Genomic DNA, 25,819 nt, shown 5'->3' with positions numbered 1-25,819 from the left:
ATGACAGCTCGTAGGAAATACAGATTGTGTTCGGAAGCAGAATAAGCAAGAGTTTCAAAGATCCTCCGCATGTCCTTTTTCCCCGAGACGGGGTAAGATGTTCTATGAACTCTCTAATTACCCCCGCCACCGAAGGTGGTTGTGTTTTCGCCCCTTTCTGTCTGTCTGTCTGTCTGTCTGACTATCTGTCTGTGAGAAGGATATCTCAAAAAGTTGTGGACGGAGTCGGATGAAATTTGGTGGACAGGGGAGTGTGACGAGGACGAAATGATTCCATTTTGGTGAACATCCGGATTCGGATTTGGATCCGAGAATTTTTATGGAGTGATTCTTCACCATTGAGAAAGAGATGGGGGCAAAAAACGATATATGTCATGAAATTTGAAAAAGTTGTGGGCAACTTATGACAAAACTAGGGGGATGAGTTGGGTAAGTGACAAGAAGGAACCGGTTCGATTTTGGTTCAGGTGTGAATCCAGATCCGACCTCTCGGTGGGATACAAAACGTAAACTGTTCACCTGGCGGAGGTATGCTCTCCATTGAGTGCCGTTCTAGTTTACTCTATCGCTTTGCTCTTCTGAGAGCCTGAATGTTGTATTTGAAGGAAAAATTGAAAGAATGTTCTTTTTTGTCTTTCCTTTATCTTTCACTCGTCTTTCTCGTGTTTCCCTACCAGGAAGAAACCCCTGTGTACACAGAGCTGAAAAGGGAGAGTGAAGATCCAGGTAAATTCTTCATTCCTGTCTGTTTGACAGGAATGAAGACAGGAATTCTTCATTCTTTATTCACTCCTTCATTCCTCTTTTCTCCCGCCTCTGGAACAAACTCCCCCACTCCCTTCAATCCCTCTCCTCCCTCCAGGTCTTTTAAACAGCTGTTCACCACCATCTCTTATCTTCCCCCATCCAAAACCTTGATCATTTTTACCCCCGTAAATTCACCCCAGATCAACTTTTTTTTGAAAACTTTTCAATTTTTTTTAATTAAAATTATTATTATTTATTATTATAATAATTATAATTAGTTATTTTAATTTTATTATTTATTTATTAATTTTCTAATTATTTAATTTTTAAGATTTTTTTTTTTTCGAAAACTTTTTTTGAAATACCGACTTCTTTCCTGGAAGCTCTAGCAGTGTCCATGTGTTTTATACGTCTCACACCCCCACCCCACTTCCCAGCCTCCTCCTCCAAAGCCCTCTCCCTCCCACAGATCTCCCGATGTCCCTGGTCTCAAATGTTGTACTCGTGTGCTTCCCCCTCTATCCCCATCTTGTCTTCCGCTCCCTTGATTATGTCTTATGTGTCAATTTGTTTGTTTTTTTGTCATTAATGTTGGCTCTTACACGAGCCTCGATATTGTGCACAAAAAAAAAACGTTTTTTTGACATTTTAAACTGATTTATTTAATTCTCTCTTATTTTAAAGTGAAAATGTGTATTGTACCTTTTAAATTGTTTACTTTTTTCATTGGTGGTTGAGGTACAAGAACGTGTAAGGTTTGTTTCCAGTCTCGAGGTTTGGGATAGTTGTGTTTGGAGAAGTTATATGAATGAGGTGAAAGAGGAATGACGGTAAATGAATGATTTTAAGTGGATAGCAATTCGGAAAGAAAATTGATGAAAAATGCCAATGAAAGCGGAATGTCGATATGTAATGAGGGCACCATTGAAAGGAAGGCCTTGGCATGTGTTCCAGTTACTTTCAGCCTCAAAAGTTTGCCGAGCACGTCGGTTGGTTCCGCACCCGGACAAAAACGCACGTGAGTGTGTGCGGTGAAACCACGTAACCGCCATGTTGTTCATAAAATGACCACGATGAAGATTTGGCATCGCTCTTTAAAGTTCCAAAGCTCGTGTGTGAATGTCTAAACGTGTGTCTGCAGCTTGTCCACCAGTGCACTTGAAGTGGTCAGCACGAAAAGAAAAGAAATTCTCTCCGGGCAGCCAGAAGTGAACGACAAAATGAAGAAGAAGAAGAAGAAGAAATCTGCTCTGGATGAGATAATGGAGGTGCATATGTTATGGTGGTGTTGATGATGATGATGATGATGATGATGATGATGATGATGATGATGATGGTGGTGTCCATGATGATGATGGAGGTTGTAGTGTCGATGATGGTGGTTGTGGTGTCGATGATGATGATAATGGTGGTGGTGGTGATGATGATGATAGTGGTGGTGGTGGTTGTGGTGTCAATGATTGTGGTGGTGGTGTCGATGATGATGATGGTGGTGGTGGTGGTGGTGGTGATGATGATGGAGGTTGTGGTGTTGATGATGATAGTGGTGGTGTTGATGATTGTGATGGAGGTTGTGGTGTCGATGATTATGATGATGGTGGTGGTGTTGATGATTGTGATGGAGGTTGTGGTGTCGATGATTATGATGATGGTGGTGGTGTCGATGATTATGATGGAGGTTGTTGTGTCGATGATGGTGGTTGTGATTGTGGTGTTGATGATGTTGGTTGTGATTGTGGTGTTGATGGTGGTGGTGGTGGTGGTGTCCATGATGATTGTGATGGAGGTTGTGGTGTTGATGATTACGATTGTGGTGGTGGTGTCGATGATTATGATGGAGGTTATGGTGTCGATCTGATGGTGGTTGTGGTTGTGGTGTCGATGATGGTGGTGGTGGTATCGATAACGATAGTGGTGCTATTGTCGAAAATGTAAAACAAATTCACAAAATGATCAACTTGCATAGTTTCTCGTGGTAGTTGTGGTCCCTTGTGTGGTTGTGGTCCCTTGTGTGGTTGTGGTCCCTTGTGTGGTTGTGGTCCCTTGTGTGGTTGTGGTCCCTTGTGTGGTTGTGGTCCCTTGGGTGGTTGTGGTCCCTTGTGTGGTTGTGGTCCCTTGTGTGGTTGTGGTCCCTTGGGTGGTTGTGGTCCCTTGGGTGGTTGTGGTCCCTTGGGTGGTTGTGGTCCCTTGTGTGGTTGTGGTCCCTTGTGTGGTTGTTGTTCCTTGGGTCGTGGTTGTCCTTTGAATTGTTTCTCCTGTTCTTACAAGACTTTATAAGAGACGCGATGTGGAATCTTTGTACTTCCTTGTTCAAGGTGTAATGGCATTTTGAACACCTGCATTCTCCGCGTTTCTATTAACAGATGGAAGAAACGAAGAAGAAAGTGCAGAGGAATGACTTTTGGCTTTATCCTGTGAGTTTATCATAATGTGTTTATCACATGGTAACTGGAATTTATGTCTAGGATAATGTGTTTATCGCATGCTAACCTGAATTTATGTGTCGGATAATGTTTTTTTTTGTTTTTTTTTTGTTTTTTTTGTATACTGAATCGAGGCTCGTGAAAGAGCTGACATTTACTTCACAAACAAATCAACCAGACAAACAAAATATATAAAAAGAGGGAGCGGAAGACAAGAGAATGGGAAGCACACAAACACTTGAGAGCACACAACATTTAAGAGCAGGGAGATGTGTGGGAGGGAGAGGGCTTGGGGGGAGGAGGCGTGGGAAGGGGGGAGGGGGAGGAGGGTGGGAGAAGTATAAAACACAAGGACACCAAGGACTTCCAGGACAGAAGTTGGTATTTCAAAAAGTGGAATTGGGGTGAAATTATCGGGGATAGAAAAGATCAAGGTTTTGGATGGGGGAAGATAAGAGATGGTGGTGAACAGCTGTTTTAAAGACCTGGAGGGAGGAGTGGGATTGAAGAGAGTGGGGGAGTTTGTTCCAGAGGCGGGAGAAAAGAGGAATGAAGGAGTGAAGGTGAGCAGAGAGTCTTAATTTTGGCAGTTTGACCATAAGAGGGTTGCAGGCAGATCTTGTGCGACCTGTAGGAATATTTGCGGGACAGAGCCCAGAGAGAGCTGGGGGGGAAAGGCCAGAGAGGAGTCGGTAGAAGACGGAAAGACCACCAACCTCCCTGCGGTGAGTGAGTGAGAGGCCCTTGGAGTTAGCTTCATCGCGGGAGATTCCAATGATTCTGAATGCTTTGCTTTCAACAGCGTGAAGACGAGCTCGGTGTGAGGCAGGAGCACCAGCCCAGAGGGGAGAGCAGTATTCCATTGAGCTGCGGATGAAAGCATTGTGCGTGGTGAGGAGCTCAGGTGTGCCAAGGAAGGACTTCGCACGACGGAGGATGCCCAGTCGGCGACTGGCTTTGGAGGCCAGATTTGAAATGTGGTTTTCCCAGGAAAGATCATGGCAGATAGTGAGACCCAAAAGTTTGAGTGACAGAACTTCTTGGAGAGGATTATTCAGAAAGTAGATGGGAGGGTTGTCCAGTCGGTCTTTTCGGAGAGACATCGTAAGAGTGTGAGATTTGTCAGGATTGAAAGACATGTTCCACTTGTTCCCCCAGTCTGTGATTTTGTCCAGGTCTGCAGAGAGTGAGGAGGCTGCAGACTGCCGATCTTAGGGATGAAGAATGGAGCGACAGAGAGTAGAGTCATCAGCAAAGAGATAGAGAGGATTTTCAAGAGAGTCGGAGAGATCATTGATGAAGACCAGAAAAAGCACAGTGCCCAGAACACTGCCTTGGGGAACTCCAGCCTGAACAGGAAGAGGAGATGAGAGAAACCCATTCAGGGCCACACGTTGACTACGACTAGAGAGGACGTCGGCCAGCCATGCGTGGAGATTTCCATGGATACCAAAGGAGGAGAGTTTGGTGGGCAGAGCGGGGTGCCAGACCGTATCGAAGGCACGTGATATGTCAATGGAGACAGCTCTAATTTCCTGTTTGGCATTGAGGACCTCCATCCATTGCTGAGAAAGCAGTAGCAGCATGTCCAGAGTGGAGTGACCAGGTCTGAAACCAAATTGATGATCAGAGATCAAGCCATTGGAGATGAGGAAAGATTTCATATCTGAAGCAATGATGGATTCCATGACTTTGCTGATAATTGGGAGAAGGCTGATTGGTCTGTAGTTGCTGGGATCTGTTTTTGCACCTTTTTTGTGCAAAGCAGTGATGTTGGCAGATTTCCAAGCAGATGGCAGATGACCTTGAGCAAAAGAGAGTGTGAAGAAAACAGAGAGAGGGAGTGAAAGAGCGGAAGAACAAGATTTTAGGACCCGTGGGCTGATGCCGTCAGGTCCAGTTGCAGAATCAGAGTCGAGGGTTGACAGAAACTTTTCCACCTTGTCAGGAGGAAAGGACACAGAGTCCAGGAGCAGCTGGGTACGACTGGGTACGTTGGGTACAGAGAGGGATGGGTTTGGGACACAAGATTTAGAGGCAAACACAGAGTTGAGGCATTCAGCTTTTTCACGCGCGGAGTCAGCCGTGTGGCCGTTTGAGGTGAGGGAGGGGATGGAGGGGGAACAAACACCAGAAACAGATTTGACCAGACGCCACCAGGATTTGGAAGAGGGAGACAGATAAGAGAGTTCTGTCCTGAGAATGGAGAGATATTGTTTCCTGGCTCTCCTGAGGGTGGACACACACTTGTTTCGGGCTTTGTGAAAGGAAATGAGATTTCCTTCCGTTGGATTTGCTTTCCAGGAGACGAAAGCAAGTTGTTTCTGGGCAATAGCCTCACCACAAGAATCCGTGTACCATGGACGGGAGGAAGGGTATGACAACTGAAGACGACGTTTATCACATGCTAACCTGAATTTATGTCTAGTATAATGTGTTTATCACATGGTAACTGGAATTTATGTGTCGGATAATGTGTTTATCACATGCTAACCTGAATTTATGTCTAGGATAATGTGTTTATCACATGCTAACCTGATTTTATGTCTAGTATAATGTGTTTATCACATGATAACCTGAATTTATGTGTCGGATAATGTGTTTATCACATGCTAACCTGAATTTCTGTGTCGGATAATGTGTTTATCGCATGATAACCTGAATTTATGTCTAGGATAATGTGTTTACCACATGCTAACCTGAATTTATGTCTAGTATAATGTGTTTATCACATGCTAACCTGAATTTATGTCTAGGATAATGTGTTTATCACATGCTAACCTGATTTTATGTCTAGTATAATGTGTTTATCACATGCTAACCTGAATTTATGTCTAGTATAATGTGTTTATCACATGCTAACCTGAATTTATGTCTAGTATAATGTGTTTATCACATGCTAACCTGAATTTATGGCTAGTATAATGTGTTTATCACATGATAACCTGAATTTATGTGTAAGATAATGTGTTTATCACATGCTAACCTGAATTTATGTCTAGGATAATGTGTTCATCACATGCTAACCTGAATTTCTGTGTCGGATAATGTGTTTATCGCATGATAACCTGAATTTATGTCTAGGATAATGTGTTTACCACATGCTAACCTGAATTTATGGCTAGTATAATGTGTTTATCACATGATAACCTGAATTTATGTGTAAGATAATGTGTTTATCACATGCTAACCTGAATTTATGTCTAGGATAATGTGTTCATCACATGCTAACCTGAAATTATGTGTAGGATAATGTTTTTATCACATGCCAACCTGAAATTATGCATAGGATAATGTGTTCATCACGTGCTAACCTGAATTTATGTGTAGGATAATGTGTTTATCACATGCCAACCTGAAATTATGCATAGGATAATGTGTTCATCACATGATAACCTGAATTTATGTGTCGGATAATGTGTTTATCACATGCTAACCTGAATTTATGTGTCGGATAATGTGTTTATCACATGCTAACCTGAATTTATGTGTTGGATAATGTGATTATCACATGCTAACCTGAAATTATGTGTAGGATAATGCTTTGGCTTGATTAAAGTGTGTGTGTGTGTGTGTGTGTGTGTGTGTGTGTGTGTGTGTGTGTGTGTGTGTGTGTGTGTGTGTGTGTGTGTGTGTGTGTGTGTGTGTGTGTGTGTGTGTGTGTGTGTGTGTGTGTGAAGAATGTTAGTGTGTGTGAGGGGTAGCGGTGTGCGAGGCATAACAATGAAGAAGTGGTTTTTTTGCAGGGCATTGTCGTCAAGGTCACAACAGACAGACTGGGAGAGAAATACTTGAAGAAGAAGGCCGTTGTGAGAGTGAGTTTGATCTGTTCTTCAGTTTCGGCCTTCCCCGCGCTCGTGCTTTGTTTGTTGCATGATCATGTGATGTAGTCATTTCTCTCATGCGTCTTCTTCTTGCCACCATTCTGTGTTTGGTCACCCGTCGGCATCGCATGGTGCCTTATTGCGTACCTCCCGGCGTTGCGTTGATGGGAAACCGCAATGCATGCACCTTCATTCCCCACGTGTTTATCTCTGACCAAACGCAAAAAAATTTTAAAATTTTAAAATCTCTCAGTAAAGGTGCAAATTTTCCTTCAGTGCAACTTCCTCCATTCGTTTTCAATGCAGCCTTAACTAAAGCACAGGTGAACAATTTAGAACAGGTTCAAAAAAAGAGCCTGTCAAATAATGTTAGGACAACGTTACACATGTTACCATCTTGCGTTACACATGTTACCATCTTGCGTTACACATGTTACCATCTTGCGTTACACATGTTACCATCTTGCGTTACACATGTTACCATCTTGCGTTACACATCTTACCATCTTGCGTTACACATGTTACCATCTTGTTTTGGAAACATGTAAATTACAGACCCTGGAGGAACGACGATATAAGTTGTGTAAAGACTTTGCACTCGCTATTGAACCCCATAATTTGCGTACAAAGTGGTTACCTGCTATGAGAGAAATGCCTTTTAATCTCAGGAAAGCACAAAGTACTCACAGTACAAATGCAGAACAAAAATATTTCAAACAAGCGCATTGCCATTTTTAATTGGTATTCTTAATAGTTTGTAGCTTGCTGTTGTCTTAGCGGTTAGGGTGCCGGCTTGGGATCTTAGGATTCTGAGTTTGAATCCCGGTCGATCGCTGAATTAACGCCAGGAGGGTTGACTCAGTCTGTCATCCTTCCGAGGTCGGCAAATTGAGCACCAGCTTGCTGGGATGAATGATCCCGGTGTATACCCCAATTTAGAATAGGTACACTGTATCCCTGCGCATCGTAAGAGGAGACTAAGGGTTGGCATCAGGAAGGACATCCGGCCATAAAAACATTGCCTCAAACAGGGAACCATGATTGTCATGGGGCCCGCAAGGCTAACCCCCGCCCTAGCGGGGGAAAATGGCCTTAAAACGATCATTCATTCATATTCATATTCTTAAATAGTTTGTAATACTTCGTCACAATTCTCAGTTGTTTTTTTATATACAGTCACGTGAAAAAGTAAGTACACCCCATGTAAAGTTTTGACTTTTTCCAGATATTTCAACATACAGCTATTTCATCTTCATTTCAACAATATTGATAGATAAAGGTGATATAATATAACAAATATCATGAAACATTTACATTTTGTAGTCCATTGTATAATTTAAATAAACGTAAATGCAAATTTACCATGTGGAAAAAGTAAGTACACCCCTACATTTATCACTACTTCAAATACGTAAAATTAGAATCAGGTGCACCAGCTCAGGTGCAAATGATTAGAACATCGTTAGAGACGATCTTGGAGGAACCTGTCTTATTTAAACCTCAGACATTTAGTTTGGTTTGCTCTTTGTTGTTGAAGTGTGCGGCATCTCCATGCCTAGATCAAAAGAGCTCTCTGAGGCCTTCAGAAAGAAGGTTATAGATGCCTACGAGTCTGGGAGGGGATTTAAAAAGATCTCCAAACAATTTGAAATCAATAATTTGACTGTCCAGAAGATCATCTACAAGTGGGGAAGATTCCAAGCAACTGCCAACTTGCTCAGGCCAGGCCGCTCCAGCAAGTTCAACCCGAGAGCAGACCGCAAGATGCTGAAAGAAGTCTCTAAGAACCCCAGAATGTCATCACGGGACCGTCCAGGTAGCTCTTGCCACTGTTGATGTCAAAGTGCACGAGTCTACCATGAGAAAGAGGCTGCACAAATTTGTTCTGCATGGGAGGTGTGCCAAGAGGAAACCTTTGCTGTCCAGAAAGAACATCAGGGCAAGACTAAAGTTTGCAAGCCCGGATCTAAATCCCATCGAGATATTGTGGGGGGATTTGAAACGAGCTGTGCATGCAAAAAACCCCTCAAACATCGCACAGCTGAAATAATTCTGCATGGAGGAGTGGGCAAAAATTTCTCCTAGTCGATGTCAGAGACTGGTAGACAGTTATAAGAAATGCCTACTTGAGGTTGTTTCTGCCAAAGGGGGCAATACCACCTATTAGAGCCAAGGGTGTACTTACTCTTTCCACATGTGAAATTTGCATTTATGTTTATTGAAATTATATAATGGACGACAAAATGTAAATGTTAAATGATATTTGTTATATTATATCACCTTTATCTGTCAATATTGTTGAAATGTGGTCGTGGTCAAATCCGTTTCTGGTGTTTGTTCCCCCTCCATCCCCTCCCTTACCTCAAATGGCCACACAGTTGACATCGCACGTGACAAAGCCGAATGCCTCAACTCTGTGTTCGCCTCGAAATCCTTAGTCCCAAACCCATCTCTCTCTGTTCCCACCTTTCCCAGTCGAACCCAACTGCTCCTGGACTCTGTGTCCTTCTCTCCTGACAAGGTGGAGGAGTTTTTGTCAAACCTCGACTCTGATTCTGCAACTGGACCAGACGGCATCAGCCCACGGGTCTTAAAATCCTGCTCTGCCGCTCTATCTCACCCTCTCTCTGTTCTTTTCACCCTATCTTTTGCTCAAGGTCATCTGCCAGCATTTTGGAAATCAGCTAACATTACCGCTTTACACAAAAAAGGTGCAAAAACAGATCCTTGCAACTACAGACCAATCAGCCTGCTCCCAATTATCAGCAAAGTCATGGAATCCATCATTGCTTCGGATATGAAATCTTTCCTCTTCTCCAATGGCTTGATCTCTGATCATCAATTTGGTTTCAGACCAGGTCACTCTACTCTGGACATGCTGCTTCTGCTGTCTCAACAATGGATGGAGGTCCTCAATGCCAAACAGGAAATCAGAGCTGTCTCCCTTGACATATCAAGGGCCTTTGATACGGTCTGGCACCCAGCTCTGCTCACCAAACTCTCCTCCTATGGTATCCATGGAAATCTCCATGCATGGCTTGCGGACTTCCTCTCTGGTCGTAGTCAACGTGTGGCCCTGAATGGATTTCTCTCATCTCCCCTTCCTGTTCAGGCTGGAGTTCCCCAAGGAAGTGTGCTGGGCCCTGTGCTTTTTCTGGTCTTTATCAATGATCTCTCTGACTCTCTGGAAAATCCTCTCTATCTCTTTGCTGATGACTCCACTCTCTGCCGCTCCATTCCTCTTCCCTCAGATCGGCAGTCTGCAGCCTCCTCACTCTCTGAAGACCTGGACAAAATCACAGACTGGTCAAACAAGTGGAACATGTCTTTCAATCCTGCCAAATCTCACTCTCTTACTATGTCTCTCCGAAAAGATCGACTGGACAACCCTCCCATCTACTTTCTCAACAATCCTCTCCAAGAAGTTCTGTCACTCAAGCTTTTGGGTCTCACTATCTGCCATGATCTTTCTTGGGAAAACCACATTTCCAAGCTGGCCTCCAAAGCCAGTCGCCGACTGGGCATCCTCCGTCGTGCGAAGTCCTTCCTCGGCACACCTGAGCTCCTCACCACTTACAAGGCTTTCATCCGCAGCTCAATGGAATACTGTTCTCCCCTATGGGCTGGTGCTCCTGCCTCACACCTGGCTCGGCTTCACGCTGTTGAATCCAAAGCTTTCAAAATCATTGGAATCTCCCGCGATGAAGCTATCTCTGAGGGCCTTTCACTCACTCACCGCAGGCAGGTAGGTGGTCTTTCTGTCTTCTACCGACTCCTCTCCGGCCTTGCTCCCCCAGCTCTCTCTGTGCTCTGTCCCCCAAATATTCCTACAGGTCGCACAAGATCTGCCAGCAACCCTCTGATGGTTAAACTGCCGAAATCTCGGCTCTCTGCTCACCTTCACTCTTTCATTCCTCTTTTCTCCCGCCTGTGGAACAAACTCCCACACTCCCTTCAATCCCTCTCCTCCCTCCAGGTCTTTAAAACAGCTGTTCACCACCATCTCTTATCTTCCCCCATCCATAACCTTGATCTTTTCTACCCCCACTAATTCACCCCAGATCCACCTTGTTTGAAATTCCAACTTATTTCCTGGAAATCCTGGCAGTGTCCATATGTTTATACCTCTCCCACCCCCCCCCCCTTCACATGCCTCCCCCCCTTCACATGCCTCCCCCCCTTCACATGCCTCCCCCCCAAAGCCCTCTCCCTCCCACAGATCTCTCGATGTCTCCATGTCTCTCGGTCCCTGCTCTCAAATGTTGTGTTTGTGTCCTTCCCCCTCTCTCCCCATCTTGTCTACCGCTCCCGATGTTATTTGTTTTATGTGTCTGTTTGTCTTTCTGTGTGATTAATGTTCGCTCTTTCACGAGCCTCGATCTTGTATACAAAAAAAAAAAAAAAAAAAAAAAAAAATAAATAAAAATGAAGATCAAATCGCTGTATGTTGAAATATGTTGAAAAAGTCAAAACTTTACATGGGGTGTACTTACTTTTTCACGTGACTGTATATATTTCTCTTCTGTTTGGAACATGCCATGTTTGTTTTTTAATTTAACATTTTCTTGTTGATTCACTATTTGAATTTTTTTTAATTTTTTTTTTTAAGCAATCTTTGATTGCAAATTATGAATACTAGGGAGGTACCCATGCTATGCATGGGTGGGAGGCCAGAAGCCAATAGACAATGCAGAAACAAAGAAAGCTAAAGCATGAAACCAATAAATTCCACATTCCTGTAGCACCTTCAGTCGCACGTCAGACATGGACAGCAAGTCCGTGAAGGACATCCATGAAAAACGTACCCGATCGCAAACAAACAGGTACGTGTGTTCCATTCCCAGTCAATAACGAATCTGCACATGGCGATCCGTGAATTCAAGTTTAGAATGTAAAACCCTCACGGCATGTCGTCATTCACTTGAACTCGATATCTCTTTTTTTATTCCAAACAGCATAACTCCAATCACAAATTAAATAGCATTAATATAAAAAATAAACTTTTAACAACATTCGTGACATAAACAAATATTTCAATCCTGATGTGAAGTTCCGTACGGTTCGGTGAACACAATTACGAATTCAAAATCATAATTGTATTCACTCAATTCCAATCATCAATTGATACTTTAACAAAACGATTAACACGATTAACGTTTAACGATTTAGCATTACGATTGAATGACGGTTTTATTGGGATGTTATCAAACCCGCACATTGCCGTCATCTGTCCACTTCCGCATTCGCCGCAGGTTCATAATTCTCATCAAAATCTAAACTATTTGTAGAATTTCAATAAAAACCACATCACTGTTCATATCGGTAAATATTATTCCATCGTGTTTGGAAAAATTGGAAAAATTGGAAAAACATTACAGTTATACCCCGTTTTACGCCATTTCGACCTACGTCAAATCCGACTTTACGCCACTCTTCTGGACTAAATTTCAGTTCAGCGAACGTCATTATGTGCGACTTTACGTCACTCCTACAGACGTGCAAAAAAAAATTCCTTAAAAATATATTTAAAATAAATAAAATAGTACATAAATTAACAATAAAAGAAGCTAAAAAAACAATTTAAAATACAATAAAAAGCACATTAAAAATATATAAAATGCACGTACAGTATACTGTACGTACGCGCAACTGCTGGTTCTCATTCAAAACAGAGGCGACATACAGTATTCCTTTACTGTGTCTGTGTTAGCCATGGGTCCTAAGAAGGATAATGCTAGTGTTTCCAAGCGTAATGTGGTTACGATGGAAGATAAGTTAAATCTGATTAAAAGGTATGAAAAAGGTGAAAAAGTGTCGGTGATAGCGCATAGACCTTATCGCGAATCGGAACCGCAATGTGTCATGGGATCGGAAAGGGGCAATAGTATTTCGCTTTGGATTAGGACAAAGCACCGTCTCCCAAGTTTTGTTTGCAAGTGTACAGCCAATATAAGTCAAGACCTACTCTCAAGTGCCTTGTTGGTATTACACCTAGCGGAACAATTTCATACATTTCCAAACCTACAGGAGGAAACACGTCGGACAAAAAAATTGTAAAGATAACGAACATTGTAGACAAGTTCCAGCCTGGTGATATTTGTATGGCCGATCGAGGTTTCAACATTCAGGAACTGTTCTTCCATAAGCAGGTTGTTTCGCTTCTCCAATGGGAACCCCCCTTTCCCTCAAATATTTCTTTAAATCGCTGGATTTTAATGCCAAAAAACGCTGAATTTCTTTCACATTAGCCATCTTCCTTTCCGTAAACACAGCGTCAATCGTAAACAGACGCTCCCTCTTCTGGGTTCGTGTTTACCTTTGCCCCCTTTTCGATCCCATCATGCTTTGCGGTGGAGCGCCCTCTGTTGATATTTACCGATTCGCGATAAGGTCTATGCCTTAGGGCTGCTACGGTCGACGGTATCGACCATCATTCATGATAGGGAACGTATTCTCGCATACGGCACTGAAAAAGCGCCGCCGGCTAAGACTGCTAAAATGTGTGTTTGTGTTCAGAAGAGACGCCATGTTTAAGGTGAATAACATAATCTTATTAATTTTATTTATTATTCTTTCCAAATTCATTTATTAATTGTGTTCATTACTCATTAAAAAATATGACTAAAATGTGTTTTTAGTGTTCTTTAAGGTTTAGCGATAGTTATATACTTTCGCGAGTTATTTACCCTAGTTTTATGGTGTTTGTCTTCATTTTAAGGCATTTTTAAGGCTTTTTTTTTTTGTTGTTTTTTTTTTGTATACAAGATCGAGGCTCGTGAAAGAGCTAAAAGGCATTACGCCTGGTTTACGTCAGAAACCGAGTTACGTCACGGCTTATGGAACCAATTAATGACGTCGGCCGGGGTATTACTGTATACAATATTTTACTCCAGGGAGTCCCAGGGAGTACTTTTGCTGTGCCTGGGAACGGACAGACAGACAGACAGACAGACAGACATTTGGTGAATTATAGCAATATGTATGCATGTGTAATTCAGCCGTTGGCTGCCAGACATGCTTTCAATAAACCATTTTGATTGATTGATTTTTGCTTTAAACGTTTTTGTTCCTCATGTAAAATTCTCCTTCTTCATTGCACTCATTGACCATTTTTATTGCTCATCAAGGTTGAGTTGAGTTCAGGATTGTGTGACCTTTGCCCTCACAGGAGGTCATTGACAAATATACGGCCATAATCAGAATGTTGAACTCTGGAGACAAACTTCGAGTGGATCAGATTCATGTGCAAACGGTCATCCCTGTTCCTGGTAAGTACCATCAGCAGCTCCATATTCCTGAACACCCCCCATGCCTCGCATGCACGCACTCGTGCCCCCACTGCCTCGCACGCACGTACTCGTGCCCCCACTGCCTCGCATGCATGCACTCGTACCCCCACTGCCTCGCACTCATCCCTCTCCCCCAACTCACCGCTGCTTGATGCAGCACTCCTCTCACAGCTCTGCCACAAACTTGTGTGCCATGTACACTGCTGTGCTCCAAATTCCCGAACACTCCACTGCCTCGCACACACGCACTCGTGCCCCCACTGCCTCGCACGCACGTACTCATGCCCCCACTGCCTCGCACACACGTACTCGTGCCCCCACTGCCTCGCACGCACGTACTCATGTCCCCACTGCCTCGCACACATGTACTCGTGCCCCCACTGCCTCACACGCACCTACTCGTGCCCCCACTGCCTCGCACGCACAAACTCGTGCCCCCACTGCCTCGCACACATGTATTCGTGCCCCCACTGCCTCGCACGCACGTACTCGTGTCCCCACTGCCTTGCACACATGTATTCGTGCCCCCACTGCCTCACACGCACATACTCGTGCCCCCACTGCCTCGCACTCACCCCTCGCCCCCAACGCACCGCTGCTTGGTGCAGCACCCCCTCTCACAGCTCTGCCACGAACACGTGTGCCACGTTCACTGCTGTGCCCATACTCATATGTGCCTTGCGGAATTTTCCGTGCCGTGAAGACCGTACATGCCAACCTCTAACTGTGTGGAACCATTGAATTTGTGTGCAGGGAAGAAGGTTCTTATTGTGAATGGTGGTTATCTTGGCTGTGAGGCTGTTCTTCAGAGTGTTGATGAGAAAGGCTTCTCCGCAATGCTGTGCATCGATTCTGTAAGTATGGATAATGGAAGAGTGAAGTAGGTTTGTTTCATCATTGTCCTTGTGTATAATATTGTTACGGTACGCGGTTAAGGATGGTATGTTTGCCGAGCGGAGGCTCCGCGACCGAACAGTTGTTCCCCGACTAAACCCGATTCACCCAAACGTTGGCCGTATCGCGCCACAGATATTCAATGGGGAAAAGACTAAGACGACGAATGCAAAGAGGAAGAAGAAGACGTACAGAAGAGTAACAGGGTTTATTATTTACACACACATAAGCAAAAAGAGCAGTCACGGGTATTTACAGCGGACATGAAAAAGCAGGTAATACAGTGCAAATTACTAGCTTATACTGACTTAGTTTACTACCCAGGACAGCACGAACAGAACAAACTCACGTACGCAAATGGATGGAAGGGTAGGAATCGTTTGGAGGGATGAGCAGGTGGGATCACAGGGCACAGCGAGCAGGTCCACTCCGGGCGGGAAGCGAGGAGCCGGCAGCTCCTTGTATTCGGCTTCACAGCGCACGCCGGCAGTGTCACTCGGCTGGTTGAAACGGGGCTGGCTGAAGCGGCTCTTTGGCAAAGGCTTTTCGTATCTCTCACGCAACTCCGGTGCAACTCTGAACTCTCTCCCGGTGGACTGCCAACCCTCTTACGCACCTGGACTCATCTGCCGTATCCCTCGTGTAGCTTGTCCCAGCGATCGTCGCACCCTTCTCTCATACCATCAGCCCGGGTCTGACACGCCCTCCTCGGTTTTGGTACCGCCCTCCCCCCCCCCCCCCCCCCCCGTGCTCTGTTTCGTGACCTTGTATGGTAATCCCACGGGCTTGTCTCCTTATTTGGGCATGGCGCCGACGGCACGCCCCTCATGGCGAGCCACAGGCTTGTTTCCTTATTTGGGCATGGGGCTGAACAGCCCCGCCCTTCGTGGCGCGCCCTGGGCTTGCCTCTCCCTGGCGACCCCGCCCCTCCTGTTCAAACAGAGCACGGAGCACATATTCACTATCGCAGCGAAATGAGAGGGCGTGCACCCCACGCTTGTTAACTGCTTTACCCACAGATGGAGAGTTTGGCTGGGAAATGGAATTATTGAAGGGGAGCTATTCTTAATTGATTCGGTGCAATGGAGTATTATTTTAATGGAAGACAAGGCCTTACTCTAAAACACATAATAAGATATAAGCTACTGAACAAGGGTTTTATCGGGTCCTTCAATGTGGTGTTTCATGGAATTAACTACCGAGACGCCCTTTTTACCCTTACACAACTCTGGAGGCAGGAGGGGCCATATCCAACCAATGTTACACAACAATTTACCACTACAATACACACAATCAAAAAAAAAAATGCAATCCTCATATCCGCAACACTGCACCCTCCTCCTCTTAGGCACATCCCGGGCCTATAACTTTAATTTAGTGTGACACGTAGGTGTAGTTCCCTCTACTTTTAACCTGACCCTGAGTGCGACAGTTTTAAAACATAGATAAATATGTCCCGCTGCTCCATTGCACCCTGCCTAACAGACTCACGCCCACAGCTAACCGAATTGCGGAATGGTCTTCAAACTATACATTGACGGTGGGGAGCATTATTTACAATTGACACTACTTTTATTTACAAGACTAACCCAGGACCTGTGATTGTTCTTTCTGGGGGGGAGACAGTCTGCTCTGCATCAATGCACCATGAAAGCACCCAAAATGCACCAAAACACCCTCAAGCACCAATCGGTGCAGTCACCACAGTTCATCAGTGTTCAATCAATAAAAATAAAATCAACAACCCCTAACCCTGCAGGTGGTCTCTTGCTCTTCGGCTCTCTCTGCTGGCTATTATTATTTCTCTTCCAGATGTTGTCTTTTCCCTTTGCTGGCGGCCTATTTGCAATAAAATGAAATGCACCCAACGTGTCCATTTTTTTTTATTTATGGCCCACAGGGGCCGACTAGTGTGGTTCACCTGTGGGGCATCGGTGCCCTGTGGCCAAGGTCCGCCGGCAAGATTTCGGGCCCTCATGGCCGGTTCCAGCAGAGGGGCCATGCCCCAACCCATGGGGTCCATCAGTGGTGCTCGGCCACACACATGTGGTCCATAATGTGGTGCATCGATGCAGACAGCTGGTTCTGGGAGTTCCGGGCGCACAATGGCCGACCCACGCACGCTCCCCTCGGCGCCCAATGGCGCACAGGTCATGTGGGAGACAAAAGGGGGGAGAGACAGATGAGCGAGGGGTAAGGTCACAAGGGTACACATCAATAAAGGCAATGCAAGGCGAAATGCGTACGGAGGGCGAAGTGAGAAAGCTCGTCCCTACCGTACGTCACCCCCCTGTCACCTACACTACCTTTGCCCTTACCCCATATGTACAAAATCTACACATTTACCAATCCGTCGCTACCGTCACGTCTTCCCCATATTTCCCCTATACCAAATTCGTCTTCACAATCCCTCTACTTCAAAATTTGCCATCGCCCAATTCATCATCAATCCTCATAAGGAGGGAGAGATGGAACATCAAGCACAATGTCACACCCACGTCATGATGCGTCTCACAATCCAAAACATTTGCACATAAAAAATAATCAAAACAACCTGGCATGGTGTGGAGTACCTGTCACCTCAGGTGAGTGGATGCAGATGGTGTAAGGAGATTCTTCATCCTAACTATCCTCTAAATGACATTAACACACTTTACACTACCCGGGGTCTTTCCCTGCCAATCCATTGGCCAACTTACTCTATGGGTTCTAAAAACCAATTCCCATTGACCAAACTGTGGTGCTTCTCAATTTGGGGTCTCACTCCCCCGATTCATCTCCCGGTGCCCTTGCACAATTTCTGGGCTGGGGCCTGTAGCTCTCCCAGCAGGTCTACCCACCTGCACACCTCCACCACTGCAGTTGCCACCCGAGCTTACCTAGCTCCTCACCCTAACCTAACTAACTGGGGAAGGCCCCTCCTGGCTCTGTCACCCCTTCGTGCCCTCTGGCACTGGGCTACCCGGGTCCGTCCTCCGGATCCTCGGGCCCCATCCACAGCAACTCTACCGGCTCCCAGAGCCCACCTGCGGCCTCACCTGGCCGACATCCTCACAGTGGTGGAGTGCCCAAACCAACTACACACACTAACAGGCTACACGCCCAGCCATTTCCACAACACTAATGCACCCATCCAATCACCATTCTTCCACCCGCACCACAGATGCCAATATCCAACCACAATTTACCTGTACCCTCTATCTAACACTTACACTACCCGCCCCGGGTATTCGTGATGGGGGTCCACTCTTCCCCCATTCACACCTTCGCACCATCCACTCCACTCCACAATTTCCACCATACTCACTCCACGACTATCCATTCCAATACTCCATATACTCCACACTACCATTTATTCCACACAACCATTCTCCATACACCTATTGTTGCACACCTGTGCAATCTTACCTGGTGCCACCTGCACCCTCCTTCCTTCCTGGACCATTTGGTCAATACAACACTCATCACTATCACTCTCACTCATACACTGCTCCATCCACCTGTTCAGTTGCACACCTGTGCAATCACACCTGTTCAATCACACCTGTTCACAATACACTTCCAATCCTCAAACACACGGCATCATCTCATCTAACTACTCCCCTCTGAAACTTGCGCTTCCCAGTCGCCCCTTTAAACTATTGCGCTCCCACGTCATTATCATCCACACTAATCTACCTGCGTCCCCACTACAGGTATCAGTCACTACCTAACCTTAACGTTACCTAATGTCATCTTCTAGGTCCCTACACACGATATATCCTAACCCACCCGGGCGTTTTTACTGCCATAAACCCCATAACACTAGTGCTCCTTTGCCCCCCGCTGTGAGGGATGACAGAGTTGCCATCCCACCACTTCGGGGACGTTCCACTACCAATTTTGCTCACCAAATTTCAGCCAATCAAAAATTTGCCAATGACTCTACCAATCCTCTGCCAATCATCACTCTGCCAATCCTTTGCCAATCATCAAATTTTGTTTTTCTAATTTTGGGTCCAGATCACTATCCTCATCATTACAGTCTACTTACTAATGCCTCTCGGTGCGCCAATTCACTTCTACAGCCCGGCTTCGTAAAGCCGAGCAATGAATGCGGGTTGTTTGGTGCCGGCGGCTGGATGCGTCCGGCACTCGGTGCAGGGAAGGACGCTTACCCGGGCCGAGATCCCACGCACCACCTCGGCACGGAGCCATCCCATGGCCCGATCTCGACCTGCCGGAACGCCTCAACAAAAGGGGGTCGCCATGACGACCCTTCCTATCGGGATGCCCGCTCCGCCTAGTGGAGCACGGACGCGGCCGTTCCAAGCGTGGCCCAGCCTGGATCACGTACGGCGGTCCTTTCGAACCCGCCGTGGTTCGGATCCCCGCTGGTCCTCGCGGCACGCGAAACCCGGCACGCACCGAGGGCCCGATTCGGCTATAAGTCGCTCTAACCGCTAACCTGGTTACCGTCGATGCCTCACCTGCATGCTTACACCCCGCAGCCCGTTCCTTGCTCACACATCCAGCCGTCTCCCTGCTCTTGGTCATTGCACCTTCGCTTACACACCCAGGTAAACTCATTCCGCTCACAGACTTGGTCACACACCTGACCACCGCACACCTTTGCGGTGTGCAGGTCTACCCACCTGCACACCTCCACCACTGCAGTTGCCACCCGAGCTTACCTAGCTCCTCACCCTAACCTAACTAACTGGGGAAGGCCCCTCCTGGCTCTGTCACCCCTTCGTGCCCTCTGGCACTGGGCTACCCGGGTCCGTCCTCCGGATCCTCGGGCCCCATCCACAGCAACTCTACCGGCTCCCAGAGCCCACCTGCGGCCTCACCTGGCCGACATCCTCACAGTGGTGGAGTGCCCAAACCAACTACACACACTAACAGGCTACACGCCCAGCCATTTCCACAACACTAATGCACCCATCCAATCACCATTCTTCCACCCGCACCACAGATGCCAATATCCAACCACAATTTACCTGTACCCTCTATCTAACACTTACACTACCCGCCCCGGGTATTCGTGATGGGGGTCCACTCTTCCCCCATTCACACCTTCGCACCATCCACTCCACTCCACAATTTCCACCATACTCACTCCACGACCATCCATTCCAATACTCCATATACTCCACACTACCATTTATTCCACACAACCATTCTCCATACACCTATTGTTGCACACCTGTGCAATCTTACCTGGTGCCACCTGCACCCTCCTTCCTTCCTGGACCATTTGGTCAATACAACACTCATCACTATCACTCTCACTCATACACTGCTCCATCCACCTGTTCAGTTGCACACCTGTGCAATCACACCTGTTCAATCACACCTGTTCACAATACACTTCCAATCCTCAAACACACGGCATCATCTCATCTAACTACTCCCCTCTGAAACTTGCGCTTCCCAGTCGCCCCTTTAAACTATTGCGCTCCCACGTCATTATCATCCACACTAATCTACCTGCGTCCCCACTACAGGTATCGGTCACTACCTAACCTTAACGTTACCTAATGTCATCTTCTAGGTCCCTACACACGATATATCCTAACCCACCCGGGCGTTTTTACTGCCATAAACCCCATAACACTAGTGCTCCTTTGCCCCCCGCTGTGAGGGATGACAGAGTTGCCATCCCACCACTTCGGGGACGTTCCACTACCAATTTTGCTCACCAAATTTCAGCCAATCAAAAATTTGCCAATGACTCTACCAATCCTCTGCCAATCATCACTCTGCCAATCCTTTGCCAATCATCAAATTTTGTTTTTCTAATTTTGGGTCCAGATCACTATCCTCATCATTACAGTCTACTTACTAATGCCTCTCGGTGCGCCAATTCACTTCTACAGCCCGGCTTCGTAAAGCCGAGCAATGAATGCGGGTTGTTTGGTGCCGGCGGCTGGATGCGTCCGGCACTCGGTGCAGGGAAGGACGCTTACCCGGGCCGAGATCCCACGCACCACCTCGGCACGGAGCCATCCCATGGCCCGATCTCGACCTGCCGGAACGCCTCAACAAAAGGGGGTCGCCATGACGACCCTTCCTATCGGGATGCCCGCTCCGCCTAGTGGAGCACGGACGCGGCCGTTCCAAGCGTGGCCCAGCCTGGATCACGTACGGCGGTCCTTTCGAACCCGCCGTGGTTCGGATCCCCGCTGGTCCTCGTGGCACGCGAAACCCGGCACGCACCGAGGGCCCGATTCGGCTATAAGTCGCTCTAACCGCTAACCTGGTTACCGTCGATGCCTCACCTGCATGCTTACACCCCGCAGCCCGTTCCTTGCTCACACATCCAGCCGTCTCCCTGCTCTTGGTCATTGCACCTTCGCTTACACACCCAGGTAAACTCATTCCGCTCACAGACTTGGTCACACACCTGACCACCGAACACCTTGGCACACACTCGTCGTTCGCACACCTCACCAACACACCTCTTCGCGCCCCCTCCTCGGTCACCTCCTCTGTGACAATCACAGGTGTGCTCTCACTCGCACACCCAACTACGTGCCTCACGACCAATTCCAGTGTGCATTCCCACACACGCTCTACCATTCCAGGTGTGCATCCTTCCATTCCAGGTGTACATCCTCTCTCACCTGTCACAACCAACTCACGCTCCGTGTCACTCTCACTACTCTCACCACCACTCTTGACAGCGCACTCACCCTTACTCTCGACAGCGCACTCTTTCTTCACGCACCTGTCCGTTACACACCTTTCTCGCGCACCCTCTTGCGCACACTCTCCCGTTACATCCTCTGTAACACTCACCACAGGCGTGCATTCTCCCTTACTCTCGACCGCGCACTCTTTCCTCATGCACCCGTCCGTTACACACCTTTCTCGCGCACACTCTTGCGCACACTCTCCCGTTACACCCTCTGTAACACTCACCACAGGTGTACACTCTCTTGTTACATCCTCTGTAACACTCCTCACTACGCGCTGCCATGTGCTCCCTCGCACATGCGCTACGACCGACTCACTCTCGACAGTACACTCACTCCTCGGCGCGCACTTTTTCCTCACACACCCCAGAGTCGGACATTCTCGCACACCTCCTCTTTCGCACACCAGACCTGTCGCACACTTCACCAACGGCCTCTCACGAACACCCGGGTCCAAAGCAACCCCCAAGCCGACAAACTCCCCTCACATCATATACATTTCCTCGTATATCGCCACTCACCTCGGCACCTCGTCTCCGCACCTCCTTCGCCACCTGCAAACTCTTTATTTGGTTAGTGAGCACACCATTATGAGTTGAGCACCGACCTTGTACATATTCCATCACCTCCTCCTGTATTTTTCTCTTAGTTTCTGTCCGTCTCTTCTTAATTTCACTCACCTCTTCTTCCACTTCCTCTAATTTTTGCTTCACCTCTTTTATTTCCCGGTGCGTCTCCTCAAGTTCGTCCTCTTAACGCCACTTTAACCGTTTCTATGTGCGTCCTCACCTCTCGGTCCTTCGTCTCCATTACTTCTGTCACCTCTTCCAACTTCTTCGTCAACCCCTCATGTACCATCTGACATTCCTTCTGTGTCGCTATTAATTCGTTCTTAATGTCTTTTTGTGTCGCTTTTAACCCCCCGATTATTGCAGTGTTCTTTTCCACTTGGTCCACTAGTTCCTTTTGTCCCACTGTCAGCTGTTCTACTCCCTTCGTCAGACCCTCTATGCCCCCCTGTAACCTAGCCGTATTATTCCTCACCTCTTTCTCCATACGCTTTTCACCTCGCTTTACCTCCTCGCGTACCCCCGAGACCTCCTCACTTACACCTCGTAGTATCTCCTCTTTCATCTCCTCCCTCTCTCTTGTGGATGCCACCCTCATCTGTCCCAATTCATCCCTCTGAGCATCCAGTTTGGTTTCTACCCCGATTTTCACCTCCTCTATCTGCTCTCCCATTTGTTTAATTTCTCGGGCGGATTGCTCCCCTATCTCCCGCAATTTGTCTTCCATTCTATCTTCTAGCCCCCTTAACCCGTTTTTCACCCCCTCTATCTGATTCTCCTGGGCAGCCATTCTATTTTCCACCCCCGTTAACCCATTCTTTACCTCTTTTATTCCGTTGTCTAACCCCTCAAATTTCTTGTCTAATCCCTCAAAATTATTGTCTAACTTCCCAATTTGGGTGTTGGTACCCCTCACCTCGTCCCTCAATCGCTCACTATCGGCCCTCGCTTCGTCCCTCATTACCCCCATTCGCTCACCCTGAGCATCCATTTTGCCCCCAATTTCGCCCATTTTTACCCCCAATTCGTCCCTCATTTTGTCCATAAGGGCCCCCATTTGTAACATAAAAAGGTTCGGATCCACCAGCGGCGCTGCTACGGTCGCGGGCGCCGTTAAATTTGGTGCCACTACACCCACGTGCGCGAGGACGCCATTTTGTGCGCCTGATACCCCCTCAACCACATCCTCCATATACATTTCCCCGAGGTCCTGGGTCGATTCCACCCCGTCTATCTCTCCCACCGGCATCCCGTCGCCTTGACCAGCCATGGCGCGATTTCAAAATTCGGGTTTTTCTTTAAAAACAAAACAATTTCCAGCAGCTTGTAATTTTGAGCGCGTTAAGCGCGCTTCGGGTCCGATCCCACACTTCTGACACCAATTGTTACGGTACACGGTTAAGGATGGTATGTTTGCCGAGCGGAGGCTCCGCGACCGAACAGTTGTTCCCCGACTAAACCCGATTCACCCAAACGTTGGCCGTATCGCGCCACAGATATTCAATGGGGAAAAGACTAAGACGACGAATGCAAAGAGGAAGAAGAAGACCTACAGAAGAGTAACGGGGTTTATTATTTACACACACATAAGCAAAAAGAGCAGTCACGGGTATTTACAGCGGACATGAAAAAGCAGGTAACACAGTGCAAATTACTAGCTTATACTGACTTAGTTTACTACCCAGGACAGCACGAACAGAACAAACTCACGTACGCAAATGGATGGAAGGGTAGGAATGGATGAGCAGGTGGGATCACAGGGCACAGCGAGCAGGTCCACTCCGGGCGGGAAGCGAGGAGCCGGCAGCTCCTTGTATTTGGCTTTACAGCGCACGCCGGCAGGTCCTTGTATTCGGCTTTACAGCGCACGCCGGCAGCTCCTTGTATTCGGCTTTACAGCGCACGCCGGCAGGGTCACTCGCTGGTTGAAACGGGGCTGGACTCCTCTGCCGTATCTCTCGTGTAGCTTGTCCCAGCGATCGTCGCACCCTTCTCTCATACCTTCAGCGCGGGTCTGACACGCCCTCCTCGGTTTCGGTCCCGCCCTCCCCCCCGTGCTCTGTTTCGTGACCTTGTATGGTAATCCCACGGGCTTGTCTCCTTATTTGGGCATGGCGCCGAAGGCACGCCCCTCGTGGCGAGCCACGGGCTTGTTTCCTTATTTGGGCATGGGGCTGAACAGCCCCGCCCTTCGTGGCGAGCCCTGGGCTTGCCTCTCCCTGGCGACCCCGCCCCTCCTGTTCAAACAGAGCACGGAGCACATATTCACTATAGCAGCGAAATGAGAGGGCGTGCACCCCACGCTTGTGAACTGCTTTACCCACAGATGGAGAGTTTGGCTGGGAAATGGAATTATTGAAGGGGAGCTATTCTTAATTGATTCGGTGCAATGAGGTATTATTTTAATGGAAGACAAGGCCTTACTCTAAAACACATAATAAGATATAAGCTACTGAACAAGGGTTTTATCAGGTCCTTCAATGTGGTGTTTCATGGAATTAACTACCGAGACGCCCTTTTTACCCTTACACAACTCTGGAGGCAGGAGGGGCCATATCCAACCAATGTTACACAACAATTTACCACTACAATACACACAATCAAAAAAAAAATGCAATCCTCATATCCGCAACAATATCATGGAAGATGTACTTTTACCTTATTCCTCCCTTGTCACGAAATAGAAAGGGAACCTTAAGGTCGCCGTTTGACTCAAATTGACAATGACCCTCCAAAGCACCTCGTTTATGAGTTCATTTATTTTGGTCTTTGGTGGTTTGCGTATATTTGTGGGGGTGTGCGGTTAGGCATTTTTGTCTATGGAGTCGAGGCTCCCACAAGAACTGAAACACTGAGCGGACCAGGATGCAACTGAACAAAAGGAACAACAGAGGGAGAGAGAACGAGAACACCTACAATAGAGTTTAATAATTAGATAGAGGGAGACTTCGACAAACAATGGTTTAGGGGAGGAATCCAGGTAGAGCAGTGTGGAAGGATCCGTTCAGTTCCCAACCCCATTTAGTGAGACGTGTTAACAATATCATGGTGTCTTTCGCGAAGAGTAGGCGACTCATCGCCAGCATTCTTGACTAAATTCATGCTCCTCCCCGAACCATTTCTCAGGATAAAAAACCGCCGAGTGTGATCCTTTGTTACTGCTAAAATTCCTACGAAGGCAATGGCAAACCACCGATTGTGATCTTTTCCAACTAATTGTTCAATTCCTTACGAACCAAAACAATGGCAAACCATTCAGTGTAATCTTTCATGTAACTGTGTTGCTTTGTAAAGAAAGTAATCCAATAAGATATGTTGTAGTAATCTACCATAAAAAACACTATGAGTGATTGTGTATTTGTGTGATTGTGTATTTGTTTGTTTGTGTGATTG

The 25,819-nt window shown here is 46.9% G+C and overlaps 1 protein-coding gene across 1 annotated transcript in view; it reads left to right on the top strand.

Moving 5' to 3' along the window:
• KIN (Kin17 DNA and RNA binding protein) overlaps positions 1–25,819 on the top strand; it is a 68,026-nt gene that overhangs the window by 17,465 nt on the left and 24,742 nt on the right. Inside the window, exons 6-12 of the mRNA XM_078770879.1 lie at positions 678–726; positions 1,702–1,765; positions 1,889–2,015; positions 3,111–3,161; positions 6,917–6,985; positions 14,163–14,262; positions 15,037–15,137. Coding sequence (XP_078627005.1) covers positions 678–726; positions 1,702–1,765; positions 1,889–2,015; positions 3,111–3,161; positions 6,917–6,985; positions 14,163–14,262; positions 15,037–15,137 — 561 coding nt within the window. The remainder of the gene's footprint in view (positions 1–677; positions 727–1,701; positions 1,766–1,888; positions 2,016–3,110; positions 3,162–6,916; positions 6,986–14,162; positions 14,263–15,036; positions 15,138–25,819) is intronic.

Source organism: Myxine glutinosa, chromosome 1 (assembly GCF_964187855.1).
Source record: "Myxine glutinosa chromosome 1, kmMyxGlut1.1, whole genome shotgun sequence".
Taxonomy (NCBI): Eukaryota; Metazoa; Chordata; class Myxini; order Myxiniformes; family Myxinidae; genus Myxine; species Myxine glutinosa.
This window is presented reverse-complemented; position numbering and strand designations above follow the sequence as displayed.